Genomic DNA, 15,336 nt, shown 5'->3' on the forward strand with positions numbered 1-15,336 from the left:
AAAAAAAAAAAAAAAAGCATGATTGCGTGTGCCTGTGGTTCCAGCTACTTGGGAGGCTGAGGTGGAAGGATCTCTTAAGCCCAGGAGTTTGAAGCTGCAGTGAGCCATGATCATGCCACTGCACTCCACCCTGGGCAACAGAGTGAGATCCCACCTCAAAAAAAAAGGCAAGTGCAATATTGTGGTGTTCCCCCAACACATACACATGCACCTGCCCACACACACACAAGCACTGTGGGCTGTGGGAGGACACGACACTCAGATCTTCCTCCCAGGTTTGGATTAAGATGAGTCCTGGATAATCTTGGTCTGAGTAACTCAGATCAAGTGTGATGAGCTGCTTGAAGGGCAGGTAAAGGGATTCAAGGATGTGGGGAGGATGGATCTGGCCGTAGATCACCCAGCCAGATCCTGAGGAGAGTCTGGGTAGCCGACAAGGATGGTGGAGAGGGTGGTTTTGTTAGTGTGGTGAATCTGCTTTTTCTGGAGCCCAGACACCAGCTGGGAAGACTTCTAAAGGAGCCTTCCAGTTCCGGAGCAACATTCTTGCTGGAAGGGGGCTGGTGGCACTTCAAAAAGACTTGATTCTAACAGGGTCACACACTGTTTATGAGGACATCTGGATTCATGGGAACTCCTTTGTGATTTCTGTGGTTCTTTTCAAATAGACTCTGGGCTGGGGTGTCACATGGTGGCTTGTGATCAAGGTCTGGACTGAGGACACTCCCCCGTGACCTCACACTCTGGGACATGTTCTGGGTCCTGTGGCTTTGAAGAATTTCTAGTGCTTTCATCCTCTCCCTAGGGCTCCATGGAAGAGAATATTTATGCATGACAACTTTCTTGAAGTAAATTCTGCTGGGAGGGAGCTGCCCAAGTTCAGCCTGCCTGTGCTCAGCTCAATGAGTGCTTTCCAGCAGCCTTGAATTTCCCAGGGTTTCTCTGCTGGTCTTAAAGGTCTCTGTGAGCAGGGAACGTGCTGGCTGAGCAAGTCTCTGAGAAGATAATTCAACCAGGCTGTTGGAAGATGTTGACTAATTCCCAATTGTTGCAAAATCTGTGAAGATTTAACGTCCCTGCAGGAAATGCACATCCCAGTGACCTCATGGTACCCAAGGGCCAACCCCCTTCCTCATGGCCCTCTTTAATGAGCCTTGCAAGTCCAGGTAGGTTGTTTGGATTCTCTCAGCCCCATGCAGATCTGAGATTTGGACATACAGCCATGCACCACATAATAACCTTTTGGTCAACAACATTCCACATATATGACAGTGGTCCCATAAGATTATAATACTGCATTTTTACTGTCCCTTTTTTATATTTAGCCATGTTTATATATACAAGTATTACTGTGCTACAGTTGCCTACAGTATTCAGTGCAGTAACATGCTTTACAGGTCTGTAGCTTAGGAGCAAGAGGCTGTACCATCTAGCCCAGGTGTGTAGCTGGGTATACCCTCTAGGTTTGTTTAAACTCTATGGTGTTTACACAGCAATGAAATTGCCTAACATGCATTTCTCAGAATGTATCCTCATCGTTAAGTGTTGCATGACTGTATATTGGATGTCCCTTGTGCCCTCAACTGCCTTTCTCAGATCCCCTGAAATCTTTGAAGTCCTAGAACTGAAACCCCAACCAGTGGGCACTGAGCATGAACCATAGAAAACATGACACCTGGCCCAACTCCACTTCAAGGTGTTAAATTTGATCTCGCCAGCTCAACAAAGTCCAAGGCCCTAGGGTATTTTCTCTTCCACACCCTCATAGCAACTACAGTAGATGAAGACACCACGTGTTACTTTTAGGGAGAGGGGAAGGTAACAGCAGACCACTGAGGGGAAAGCTGATCTCCCAGAGCCCAAGCTGAGACTTCACCTGAGCTGGGTGGGTTTTGCAGAGGAGTGGAATAATGTCCAATTCTTGGGCAGTGTCTCAGGGTGCTACTTGGAGAACAGGCTGCTGAAAAAATTCTGTGTATGCATGGTGCTAGGTAAGGGGCCTTGCCATTGGGAGGTGGCTGGTCTAACAGCTTACTAGAAATTTTGCAAATTATGGAGGGGAAGAGAAGTCCAGGCTAACATGATGGCTTTTCAGAGGCAGTGAAAAGAAGCAGCCTTGAAAGGCAGCCACTGAGTGCCCCAAAGGCTCTTGTTTGAAGCATGACTCCTCCTGTTCCAGAAAAGGGTCTGTCCCTCACAGGTACTCCTGCCTTCCCTACCTTCCTCCATATGCCCACATTTATCTCTACAGCTTACTTGTGGAAACAAGCCCCAACTGGTCCAAAGCACCCCACTCTCTCCCACTCACTTGTTGCTGTCAGTATTTGAATGAATCAACAGGGTTTCACTGAAACTATGAGAGGGTAACAGGCACGGGAAGGGGAAGGGCTGGGGCTTTGGGTGTTTGCTGTCTTGAAAGAAGTGCTCTGAGAGAATACTTATTTATATTTCAAAAGCTGGATTTTAATAACCTACTAAAACAGAGGCCTGTTGGGATATGGAATTTAAAAAATAAAAAAGCTTGAGGTCAGGAATTCAAGACTAGCCTAGCCAAAATGGGGAAACCACATCTCTATGAAAAATACAAAAAAAGTAGCTGGAACTTAGGGAGCCTGAGGCAGGAGAATCGCTTGAGCCCAGGAGGCAGAGGTTGCAGTGAGCTGAAATCATGCTACTGCACTCCAGCCTGGGCAACAGAGCAAGACTCTGTCTCAAAAAAAAAAAAAAAAAAAAAAGGGAAGGAGAATCTTAGAAGAGAAACAGTGGAGATGTACAAGAATGATGGAGAAATATGGAAGATAATGGAAAAGTGTGGAAGGGAACAGAATTTGGAGGGAGAGCCAAGAATTATGGGAAAGGACAGACTCATGGGGAAAAAATGGTGGAAAACTGGGACTTACAAGAGAAAAAGAATTATGAGAAAGATAGGGTATTGTGGGAGAGAACAGAAAAATGTAGAAAAAAATAAGAATTTTAGTGAGAATGAGGCACTGTGGGACAGAAAGGGAATTTGGGGAGAGCCAGGGAAGTGTGAGGAATAAAAAACATCATGGGAGAAAATGGAATTGTAGGAGGGAACAGAGACTTGTGAGAGAGAACAGAGAATTGTTGAGAGAGAATAGGGAATTGTGGGCAATATAAGGAATTGTGGGGGGGGGGGAAGGAATTGTGGAAGGCAAGACACTGTGGAAAAAGAGAACTGTGCCAGGCACAAAGGATTAATGGGAAAGACTAGAGAGTTATGGGAAAGTGATGAAATTGTGAGAAAGGTCAGGAATTGTGGAGGAGAATGTTGAATTTGGGGAGAGAAATTATGGCAGAAAATGAAAAATTGAAAAAGAACTGCATGTTAGACAATTTAATAGAGAGTAGAATTATAGAAAAAGATTTGTGAAAGATAAGAATAAAAAATTATAGGAGAAATAGAGAATTTGTGGCAAAGACAAAGATTATTGGATAAATGGGGACTTATGAGAGAAACAGGGAACTGTGGGAGAGACCAGAGAACCATGGGAAAGACAGAGATTGTGAGATGAACAGGGAATTGTGGGAGGAAACAGAGGATTGTAGGAATGACCAAAATTGTGGGAGAAATAAGGAATTCTGGGAGAGCAGGGAATTGTGTGAAGGACAGGAATTGTGGAGAACAGAGTTGTGGGAGAAACAAAGAAGTATGGGAAAACAAGGCATTGTGGGAAAGACAGACCTGTAAGAAACATACAGGACTATGGGTGGGAACAGAGAATTGTGGGAAAGAGCTGCAATTGTGGGAAAAGCAGGAAATGGCGGGAGAGAATACTGTATCTTGGGAGAAAAGGAATTATGGTGCAGAATTAGTTGTAGGAGAAATGGAATTACAGGGCAGAGAGAATATGGTATAGAGAGAATACAATTATAAAATAAAGATTTCTGAAATAGAAGAATGGAGAATTGGCTGGGCACGGTGACTCACACCTATAATCCCAGCACTTTGGGAAGCCGAAGTGGGCAGATCACTTGAGGTCAGGAGTTTGAAACTAGCCTGGCCAACATGGTGAAACCCCATCTCTACTAAAAATACAAAAATTACCCAGGCATGGTGGTGTGCACCTGTAGTCCCAGCTACTCCGGAGGCTGAGGCACAAGAATCACTTGAGCCCGAGAGGTGGAGGTTGCAGTGAGCCGAGATCGTGCCGCTGCACTCAGCCTGGGTGACAGAGTGAATGAAACTCCATCTCAAAAAAAAAAAAAAAAAAAAAGAATGGCAAATTCTGAGAGAAAGAAGAGACGAGTGGGAAAGAAGAAATTGTTAGAGAAATATGGTACAGTGGGAGAAACAGGAAATTCCTGGAGAAAGACAAGGATTGTGGGAGACAAAAGGAATTATGGGAGACTCAAGATATCATGGGAGACACAAGGCATTATGGAAAGTTCTGAAGCTTTATCGTGGGAGAAAAAAGGAATCGTGGGAAAGATGGGGATTGTGGGAGAAAGAAATTGTGGGAGAAAGAAACAGGAAATTGCTGGAGAAAGACAAGGATTGTGGCAGACGAAAGGAATTGTGGGAGACGCAAGGTATTATGGGAAATGCAAGGCATTATAGAAAATTGTGAAGCCGTATTGTGGGAGAAAAAAGGAATCATGGGAAAGATGGAGGTTGTGGGAGACTGAAGGTACTATGGGAGAAACACAGAATTGTGGGAAAGACAAGGCTTGTGGGAGATTCCAGGTATTATGGGAGATGCAAGGCATTTATGGAAAACCATGAAGCCATATTGTGGGAGAAAATAGTAATTGTGGGAAAGATGGGGATTGTGGGAGACTCAAGGTACTGTGTAACAGAATTGTGGGAAAGACAAGGCTTGTGCGAGATTCCAGGTATTATGGAAGATTCACGGCATTATGAAAAATTGTAAAAAGGGATTGTGGGAGAAACAAGGAATTGTGGGAAAGATTGGGATTGTGGGGGACTCAAGGTAGTGTGAGAAAGAGAACTGTGGAAAAAAACAAAGGATTATTGGGAAGAATGGAGAATTATGGGAAAGAAGAGGAATTGAGGGACAGGCAGGGAATTGTGGTAGAGAATGGAGACTTGTGGGAGAGAACAAATTAGAGTGGAGAATGGAGAACTGTAGGAGAGACAGATTGTGGTAGAAAATAGATTATAGAAGAGGCCTGATGCAGTGGCTCACGCCTGTAATCCCAACACTTTGGGAGGCCGAGGCGGGCAGATCACAAAGTCAGGAGTTCCAGACCAGCCTGGCCAACCTGGTGAAACCCCGTCTCTACTAAAAATACAAAAATTAGCTGGGCATAGTGGTGGGTGCCTGTAATCCCAGCTACTCAGGAGGCTGAGGTAGGAGAATCATTTGAACCCAGGAGGCAGAGGTTATGGTGAGCTTAGATCACGCCATTGCACTCCAGTCTGGGCAACAAGAGCGAACCTCCGTCTCAAAAAAAAAAAAAAAAAAGAAGAAGAAGAAGAAGAATAAAATAGATTATAGAAGAAAACAGATTTTCAAGAAAAAATAGAATGGAGAATTGTGGGAGAAAACAATTGTTAGGAGAATGTTATTGTGAGAGAAACAGGGAATTATGAGAGAAAAAAGAATTGTGGGAGAGACAGGGGACTGTGGGGAAGAATGCCAAATTATGGGAGAGCCATGGAACTCTGGGAGAAATACAGAATCGGGGAAAATACAGGGTATTGTGGGAGATACACGGAATTGTGGGAGAGACAGAATTATGGGAGAAACAGAATTGTGGAGAGTAGAGAGGATTGATGGTCAAACCAAGAATGGCGGGGTGGGTGTCATATGGAATTGGGGGAGATAAAAGGCATTGTGGGAGAGACAGCTATGCTCCTTTCTGGCCATGTTTCTGGGCTCTGAATGGGCCTCACCCCACCTGTGTGGGAACACAGCCCCTGTGTTCTATCCTAACCACGACCCCTCCACTCCCAACAAGCCCTAAGCCTCAGCCTCACCGGCCTGGGCTTCTCCCCGGGATGATCCTTAAATCTTGCAAGTTTGTGTACTAGCACACTCGTCTTCCAGGAAAGATCTATACTCCTGCTCCCATCAGAAATGCCCTGCTCTTAGTAGCCACATCCCTCCTGCCAGACTCTGCCCCTTCCCTCTCACCAGGCCCTACCCCAAAACACAGCCCCGGCCAGGCTCTATAAGCTCCACCCAGGCCCCACCCCTCCTGCCAGGCCATGCCCCCCTGGCTCGCTCCCTGGAGGGAAACCGGGAGGTACCAAGGGGCTGGGTCTCCTGAGAGCCAGCGCAGGCCCGGGAGTTGGGTGCCTGCACATCTAGGGAGTCAAAAGCGGTTCAGGTGCACAATCCTCCCCTAGTAATGACTCTCTTCAGGATTCTCCCAGATCCCAACACCTCGACTTGATGAGCAGAGAGTGTTCAGCAAGGAGGCACAATGGTGACGGGGCGTGGAACCGAGCTCCATCCAGCGGCTCTCCACCTCCCTAAGCGGAGACACAGATCCCCTCAATGGAAACTGCTGCCACAATCACAAAACGCGATGCATTACGTGTTTTCTTCCACGCCCATGCACTGGGCTGGTCCTACAAGCAAATTGCAGTGTCTCTCCACTTAAAAACCTTAACTGGCCTTTTGCTGGCCACCGGATAAAGCCCAAACGCCCTAGCAGAATCTTTATAAACCCTTCACCACTTCTCCAGCTTCCCCCAACGCCTCCATACCACGCTGAGCCACAGCCGTCCCCAAACAAGACGCAGACTTTCTATGCTAATTCTCAACACCACGTCTTCCTCATCTAGATTTTCTGTCTCCTCTTTGCCTATGCTGTTCTATCATCTAAGACCCAGCCCGCACATCACCTTCTCCAGGAACTCTCACCAGTGTTCCAAAACCAACTTAATCCTGCATTGCCTGTGTTCCTTTAACCCTTCACAGGTTTAAAAAAAAAATAGTATTGTCCTTACTTACTTGGGAGTTTCACAAATTATACTTCTCAGGAACACTCACCCGTCCCGGCTAAAATGGTGTTGAATATTTGCCTAAGACAAAATTCAGTTAACTTGTGCGAAGTACCTAGTAAGTTCCAGACACCATATCAGATACTTAATAAAGCTCCATGCCAGCCTATTGGTCTTGTAGTGAAACCCGAAGCAGTAGGGTCTGAAGGGTATGATGAACAAGTTGAGCTTTATATCCACGGTCTACATAGGGAGAAGCCCATGGCTAAGTTTTTTCTGTATCTGCCATCGTAGTGATCAGGTGCAGCCAATAGGAAAGCGGCCCTGGTAAGGGGTTTTCCTTGACTTTATGCACAGAAGTAGTATCCGATGCACACTTAACTTACCCAAATTCACCTCTACTTAGTGAGGGGCTGGGGAGGTATGGCAGGGAGAGTAGGTAAGGATTTACATAGTCCCAGGGATCCTGCTGCCTGCAAGCTGGTAAAGCTCTGGTAGGAAAATCTGAATGACACCTGCGTTTCCCCCGCCACTGACAGAAGGGAAGCACATTCTGGGGTGACAGGCAAGTGGCCCCAGAGACATACCGACCAGGAAAGATTTAGAAAGGATCCTAAAATTGTCCCCAAACAATACAATGGTGATAAGAGCCAAAAGTCAGATGTGGAAATATTAAAAAATGTGAGGTGTCCTAGGCAGCAAATTAATTTCTGAATAAAAGCTTTTTCATTCTTTTTAGATTAATGTATGCAAATTCCTGCATAGGGTTACCATACAAAATGGTGATGACTGCATGTTATGGGCAATTTTAAGATATTCAAAGGGTGACTAGATGTAAACTTATGACCCTAACCACCACCTCAGTAGCACCACCACTTTATACTTTTTTTTAAAGAGATGGGGTCTCACTATGTTGCCCAGTCTGGACTCCAACTCCTGGCCTCAAACGATCCTCCTTCCTCAGCCTCCTGAGTAGCTGGGGATACAGGTTCATACTACCAGACCAGGCCACTTTATACTTTTGCAGATGTTTGTTGTTAATTCTGAAAACTCACTCTATGCTTCAAGCTCTATCCTCAAAAACCCTGACAGATGTTAGCTAATAATATGTCACTTGGAGTTCTAAATCGGCAGCTGCCATTTTTACAGGAATTCTTCCCACAATAAAAAAATACCGATTGTATTTCTCGTTTCTCTCAAAAGGCTTTCCTTTTGTTCTTTCCTTTTCCTCCAGTGTTTTCTCCAATTGGTATTTCCATTGATTGTTCTATTGTTAGAATAGAATGATTTTTTAAAATATTTTAATTTTCTCCAATAGACTGTGAGATCCTTGAGGGCCAGGTTTACACATCTCCAGTATCTCCACCCCACTCAGCTCCTAGTACACAGCCTGGTAGAGTTTGGGGCAGTGATAAGTAGTTATTAACAGAACAAGAGTGGGCCAGGTGCAGTGGCTCAGGCCTATAATCCTAGCACTTTGGGAGGCCAAGGTGGGAGGATCATTTACAAGAGTTTAAGACCAATCTGGGCAACATAGGGAGACCCCAGCTCTACAAAATAAAATGTAAAAACACACACACAAAACCAAAGAAAATTAGCAGGGTGTGTTGGCACCTGCTTGTTGTCCTAGCTACTCAGGAGGCTGAGGTGGAAAGATAGCTTGAGCCCAGGAGATCAAGGCTGCAGTGAGCCATGTTCATGCCACTGCACTTCAGCCTGGACAACAGAGTGAGACCCTGCCTCAAAAATAAATAAATAAAACAAAGAATAGGTGTATCCATACAACGAAATATTATCAATCCATAAAAAGAATGAAGTTCTGACACCTGCTACAACATGGGCGAATCTAGAAAACACTATCCGAAGTAAAAGAAACCAGACACAACAGGACGAATATTACACAATGCCCTTTCTATGTAAGGTCTGGAACAGCAAAGCCATAGAGACAGAACGGAGATTCATGGTTGCCAGGGGCTGGGGAGAAGAGAAGGGAAATGACTCCCTGGGGGCACAGGGTTTCTTTCTGCAACGATGAACATGTTCTGACTTAGATAGTGGTGACGTGTGCACAACCACTGAAATGTGCCATTTAAAGGGGTGACCTTTATGGTATGTTAATTATATCTCAAATTTTTTAAAAAGCCAAGGGGCCAGGTGCAGTGGCTCAAGCCTATTATCCCAGCACTTTGGGAGGCTGATGCAGGAGGACCACTTGAGACTAGCCTGGGCAACATAATGGGACCTCGTGTCTCCAAAAACTAAAAAATAAAATAAACTAGGCATGGTGGTGTGCACCTGTAGTCCCAGCTACTCAGGAGGCTCAGGTGGGAGGATTGCTTGAGCCCAGGAGGTGGAGGCTGCAGTGAGACGTGTTCCTTCCGCTACACTCTAGCCTGGATGACAGAGGGAGACCCTGTCTCAAAAAACAAAAACAGGGAGCCCTCACAGAGAGCAGCCTCCAGGGATGGCTGCCCTGCTTATTTTTCTATTGGATTTGTATTTGCTTTTTCTAAAACCTCTATGTGAAAACATCCAACCTTTGAGCAGAAGATCTATGCAACAGCTTGCCGGAGGGAGTGGAAGTAAGGAAATGCTGATGGATTTTGTTTGGTGGTGGTGATTGGGGTGGGGTGCAGGGGACTTTTACTGTTATGTCTAGTGTTTTATTTGACTGTCAAATATCTGCTCAGCCACTTTAAAACACCAGGATAGGAATGCAAAGCCAAATAATTCAAGATAACATTTTTTGCTTCATTCCCTAGATGGTATCAGTAACTCTACAGACTAACAGCAGTTCCAGCTGGTGGGTCCCTCATGCTTCGTGAACTATTTGTACCAGACGGAAAGTCTGTAAATAAATCTTCTCTCTGTGTCTTTTAGCTTCAGCCAGAACTATCTCTTTCTCTTCATGGCTCCCAATTTCAACCAGACAGTACCGTATCATGGAATCAATTCATCAGTTCATCACCACATTTTTTGGTCTTCAAAGTAAACCAAGCTTGTCACCTGAAAGTGAACCTTCCTTCAATGTATTTGTTTTTGTTTTTGTTTTGTTTTTTAGACAGGGCTTCACTCTTGTTGCCCCCGCTGGAGTGCAATGGCACGATCTCAGCTCACTGCAACCTCCTCCTCCCAGGTTCAACTGATTCTCCTGCCTCAGCCTCCCAAGTAGCTGTGATTACAGGTGTGCACCACCATGCCGGCTAATTTTGTATTTTTAGTAGAGACGGGTTTTCACCATGTTGGTCAGGCTGGTCTCGAATTCCTGACCTCAGGTGATCCGCCCACCTTGGCCTCCCAAACCTGCTGGGATTACAGGCATGAGCCTCCACACCCAGCTATTTTTGTATTTTTAGTAGAGATGGAGTTTCACCATGTTGGTCAAGCTCGTCTCTAACTCCTGACCTCAAGTGATCCACCTGCCTTGGTCTCCCTTCAATGTATTTGAATAGTAGGAATGGAAAAGAAAACGGAACTCCTTAAGCCATTTCCAAACATCTTTCTGCATATTATTTTTCTTACTCCAAATTTCAACATTATTTTGGTACACCCCATCACGGGATTGTGTGGTGTTTGTCTTTGGTTTTGTGTTTGTGTGCATTTAGCTCAGACAACGTCTGGAAAAAAATCACATTTTTAGATCCAAGCCTAATTATTCTGAGACACTGATTGTGAACTGGGGGCCACTGTGGCCCCCCAGGAGACATTTGTCAATGTCTAGAAAGAGTTTTGGTTGTCACAATTGGGGAGGTGCAACTGGAAGCTAGTGAGTCCACATGAGGGGTGCTGCTAAACACCCCACCATGCACAGGACAGCCCCTGGGACAAAGAATCCTCTAAGGCTTTCCAAGGGGAGCCCTGGGACCCCGAAGTCTACCTGCTGTGGCAGACAGGGCATTACCTTCAGACAGCATGCTCAGGGCTTCGTCAGAAGTCTGCCCACCCACTTGAGACACCTTCCCGGAAGCAGGGTTTTCATGGGGCACCAGTGGGGATGGGTGAGCCCCCTCAGCAGCCGAGGTGGTCAGTGATTCCCACTGGATCTCCTTCCTGGGAGACTGAAAACCCAGGCTGCATCCTGTCCAGCCGTAGAAGGCCAAAGACAAGAGAAATCCCTGGGCTGGATTCAGGATTCCCTGGAGAGAGGACAGAAAGACACATGGCAGTCAGTGCAGCGTAGCAGGAGTCAGAGCCCTGGGCTGTCACAGAGTGACACACTCCCCCCAGGATGCCCACAGGGCTGGACTCGCTTGGAAGGGACCATGGGTTGGCTGGTGGCTGGTTGACTGGTTGGTGGGTTGGTTTGGGGCAAGATGAAGATTGGCCACAGTAGGTGCTGTACCTTCAAGGGTGCCTGAAAGCAGAGGGGAGTGGGGAGAGGAGGGGACGGGGAGGATCTGGAGTAGAGAAGGGAAGAAAGGGGACAGAGGACGAGAGAGAGGAGGGAAGACAGGAGAAGGAGAAAGTGGGAGGAGAGGGTGGGGGAGGAGAAGAGGGCAGCAGTGGGAGAAGGGGAGAGGGAGCGCTGTAGCACAGGGACTGAACAGCCAGCTCCTCCTGCAGCCTGGGGGCCTCTGTTCTCCCCAGTTTGCCACCCTGTGCTGCCAAGGGAGCACTTGATGTAATAAAGGTTCCTGAGGCTCAGACGGAGTCTGGGAAACATCCCTCCACTCATGTGTGCTAAGGACACATAAAGTTCACCAGAGGAACCCAGCCAAGCTCCAAACCACGTGCAGGGATGGAAGGACTGGTGCTGGCTCCATTTGAAAGTCTTTGTAAATGAGACTTTCCCCATTTCAAAAGCAATATAAATATGGATTCTGTATAGTACAATATGCACCTCCCTGCCAACAACACGTGTGCATTTCTTCTTATAAAGGTGAGAGAATGGCAGCACTGGGGCAACTTGCCCATGGGGCTTCTACCCCATCATTCTCTTCATGTATGTCCATCCAATACATGAATTTTTTTTGTTTCATTTCTTTTGTTTTTTCATTGTTTCCCCGTTGAAAAAAGATAAACATGTTTTTTTGTAGTTGTAATTGGTATAATTGTATATATTTGATTTCCCAGTTAATACCAGAGATTTCATAATCATCATTTTTAACATCTGAGTAATAGTCCATCAAGATGAAAGACCATAATTTACTTAAACATTTCTTTCTTTCTTTTTTTTTTTTTTTTTGGAACTCCAGGTTGCCTATAATGCTTTACAATTATGAAGGATAATGCTACCAGGAATATCTTCATCTGTGTGGCTTTTTCATGGTCTGAAGCATTCCTTCAAGATCCATGCTCTGATATTGTGAGACTGCCAGGAGCTTTGATACACTGCACCAAACTGTTTGACCAGAGTTGAAGCATTTAATAAGGATCCCGACAACAAACAAAACAGCCAGCTAGCACACTAAGGCCAGGAGCCTATTTTGCTCATCCTGTATTTAAATATAATATATTGTACTTCTGACTGCTTCTTTTTCTTCTGATTTTTTTTCAAACAGAAAGTGTTAAATATAGATAATTAAAAAAAGAGATGGGGTCTCCCTACATTGCCCAGGGTGGAGGCATACACCTGTAGTCCCAGTTACTCAGGAGGCCAAGACAGAGGATTGCTTGAGCCCAGGAGTTTAAGGCTGCAGTGAGCTATGATCATGCCACTGCTTTCCAGCCTGGGTGACAGAGTGAGACCTTGTCTCTGAAACAAATTAATTAAATAATTAACTAATTAAAATAAAATATAGATTGACCTACCATAATAAACCATGTGGTCTTGGCTGCAGTTCTGACAGGTTTCAAAGAACCTCCATTGATATCTGTTTGCATCTCAAGATAGAATAAAAGGCTTTCATTGATGATATTCGACAACCAACTGTTAGAAAGAAAATGGCAGCAGGTAAAGAGAACATGCAATGAAACTCGTTTTTAAATGCTGGAGAGTCAGAGAAGAATTTCTACCAAGACCTAAAAGTACCAACTCCCGGTATAGACATGGCCACTTCTGCAGTAAGAAACTAAGAGGGCCAGGTGCAATGGCTCCCTCCTGTAATCCCAGCACTTTGGGAGGCTGAGGCAGGAGGATTGCTTGAGCCCAGGAGTCTGAGACCAGCCTGGGCAACACAATGACATTTGTCTCTACTAAAAATAAAAAATAAAAAAATTAACCAGGTGTGGTGGTGTGCACCTGTAGTCCCAGCTAATTGGGAGGCTGGAGTGGGAGGATGGCTTGAGCCCAGGAAATCGAGCCTGCAGTGAGCTATGAATGTGCCACTGCACTCCAGCCTGGGGGACAAAGTGAGACCCTGTCTCAGAAAGAAAAAGAAAAGAAATGAGACTAAGAGGAACCAGCACACTAAGAATTTAATTTAAAAAACATAATTCGTTTTCTCAGTCTAAAGCACAGATCAGCAAATCCTTCCAATGGTACCACTCAACACCACATCAGGGTGTAAGGTTCTAGCACTGTATCAAATAACCCAGAATTCATTTTTTGTTTGAAGAGCAACGTACAGTTTTCATGGAGATCAAAACAATTTTTTCTTGACATTTTATAATAGTATTTTTCAATGTTATTTTAGGTGGCTCAGTGAAATATGAAATGTTGAACTGAGTGTATTTTTAGTAGGAGATGATTTATATATCTCCAAGAAAGGTGTCCAAACAAAGCTCATATCAGGTGAATTATTATTACTATTATGTTTTAGAGACAAGGTCTTGCTCTGTCACACAGGCTGGAGAGCAGTGGCATGATCATAGCTCACTGTAGCCTCGAACTCCTAGGCTCAAGTGATCCTCCTGCCTCAGCCTCCCGAGTAGCTGGGACTATAGGCATGTGCCACCATTCCTGGCTAATTGTTGTTGTTGTATCGCCCAGGATGGTTGTGAACTCCTGACCTCAAGGAATACTCCTGCCTCCAACTACCAAAGTGTGAGCTACCACGACCCGCGCAGGTGAATTTTTAACATCATAAGTACTTGCCCTGCCTGCAAGGTACTGATTCACCACAGTGCAGCATGTTCTGATTCCAGTTTTATTTTTTGCATTGGTTACAGGTCTGTTTTCAAAGTATCCACCTGAAAGGTTTGGACAGGATACCAGTGGTGGGGAAAAATGAGGAGAGACAAACTGCTCAGGCCGTTCTCCAACCTTCTTGACCAAAGACGTGCCCTTGCCCCTCTGTCAGGCACAGGAATTCTGGTGTCAGGAGTGAGGCAAATGGGTGAGTTTATAAAGCATGACCAGCTGAGTGTGGTGGCTCACGCCTGTAATCCCAGTACTTTGGGAGGCCGAGACGGGTGGATCACTTGAGGTCAGGAGTTTGAGACCAGCCTGGCCAACATGGTGAAACCTCAACTCTACTAAAAATACAAAAATGAGCTGAGTGTGGTGGCACACACCTGTAATCCCAGCTACTCGGGAGGCTGAGGCAGAAGAATCACTTGAACCTGAGAGGCGGAGGTTGCAGCGAGCTGAGATCGTGCCATTGCACTCCAGCCTGGGTGACAGAGTAAGACTACTTGGGAGGCTGAGGTGAGAAGATCACTTGAGCCCTAAAGATCAAGGTTGCAGTGAGCTGTGATTGAGCCACTGCACTCCAGCACTCCAGCCTGGGTGACAGAGAAAGACCCTGTCTCAAAAAAAAAAAAAAAAAAAAAAGCATACGCAACCCCTTTGTTTTGGTTAACCCCAGCAATGCACATGGTTGGGACATTTCAAAACTAAACTTGGGTGTTCGTTTTCTAAGGGCTTTATATGTAATTTGAGTAGATTTGAATGTTTTTCCAGAAATTCATGAATTTTGGACTTGCTCCCCTGTCCTCTGTGCCTTTCCTCAAAGGGCACCTAGCACAGTCTCAAAGATTTCCTTCCCAAAGGCTCTTCCCTTTGGAACTTCTGGTCACGCATGCAACATGGCAAGTTGTTTCCATAGCCCTTCCCACTGGCAATAAAAATACACATATATAGAAGAAAGGTTACCAAATAATTAAAACCAGCATGATTTTGAAAAATCGGATCTTGATCACGGCTCCCATCCTCCTCTCGTTCTCCGTGTAAATGCCTTGTCTTCCTTTAAGTAAAGAGGCCACTGTGAAGAACAGAAGGAACTATGTATGGTGTTCATTATTCATGTTTACGGAGTGACAGAGAAGGCAATGGAAGCAGGTGTGAGCCCACAAGCAAGGCCAGAGGGGCAGGAAGCAAAGCAAGTCACTGACATTCATTCCTCACAACTTCCAGGTTGGAGTCCTCATAGACCCTAAGGAATATACGTATTTTTAAACTTCTGCTTTGAAATAATTTTAGATTTACATAAAAGTTGCAAAAAAAAAGATAGCACAGAGAGTCCCTGTATACCCCTACCCTTTACCCAGATTCCCCTCAATATAAGCATCTTATGCAA

The 15,336-nt window shown here is 45.3% G+C and overlaps 2 protein-coding genes across 4 annotated transcripts in view; one reads left to right on the plus strand and one right to left on the minus strand.

Annotated features, from left to right (window-relative positions):
- Positions 1–12,624, plus strand: part of TBL1X (transducin beta like 1 X-linked) — a 274,014-nt gene extending 261,390 nt beyond the window's left edge. Inside the window, exons 18-19 of one of the 2 annotated variants that reach the window (XM_055106596.2) lie at positions 9,999–10,121; positions 12,133–12,624. In XM_055106596.2, the coding sequence (XP_054962571.1) occupies positions 9,999–10,109 (111 nt within the window). In that variant the 3' untranslated portion in view covers positions 10,110–10,121; positions 12,133–12,624. The remainder of the gene's footprint in view (positions 1–9,998; positions 10,122–12,132) is intronic. The other variant, XM_055106598.2, reaches the window with a different exon arrangement.
- GPR143 (G protein-coupled receptor 143) overlaps positions 1–15,336 on the minus strand; it is a 40,538-nt gene that overhangs the window by 3,231 nt on the left and 21,971 nt on the right. For both annotated transcript variants that reach the window (XM_008964324.5, XM_003811949.6), the window contains 3 exons: positions 14,913–15,021; positions 12,689–12,806; positions 10,839–11,073 (listed from right to left, as the gene is read on the minus strand). In XM_008964324.5, the coding sequence (XP_008962572.1) occupies positions 10,839–11,073; positions 12,689–12,806; positions 14,913–15,021 (462 nt within the window). The remainder of the gene's footprint in view (positions 1–10,838; positions 11,074–12,688; positions 12,807–14,912; positions 15,022–15,336) is intronic.

Source organism: Pan paniscus, chromosome X, assembly GCF_029289425.2.
Source record: "Pan paniscus chromosome X, NHGRI_mPanPan1-v2.0_pri, whole genome shotgun sequence".
Taxonomy (NCBI): Eukaryota; Metazoa; Chordata; class Mammalia; order Primates; family Hominidae; genus Pan; species Pan paniscus.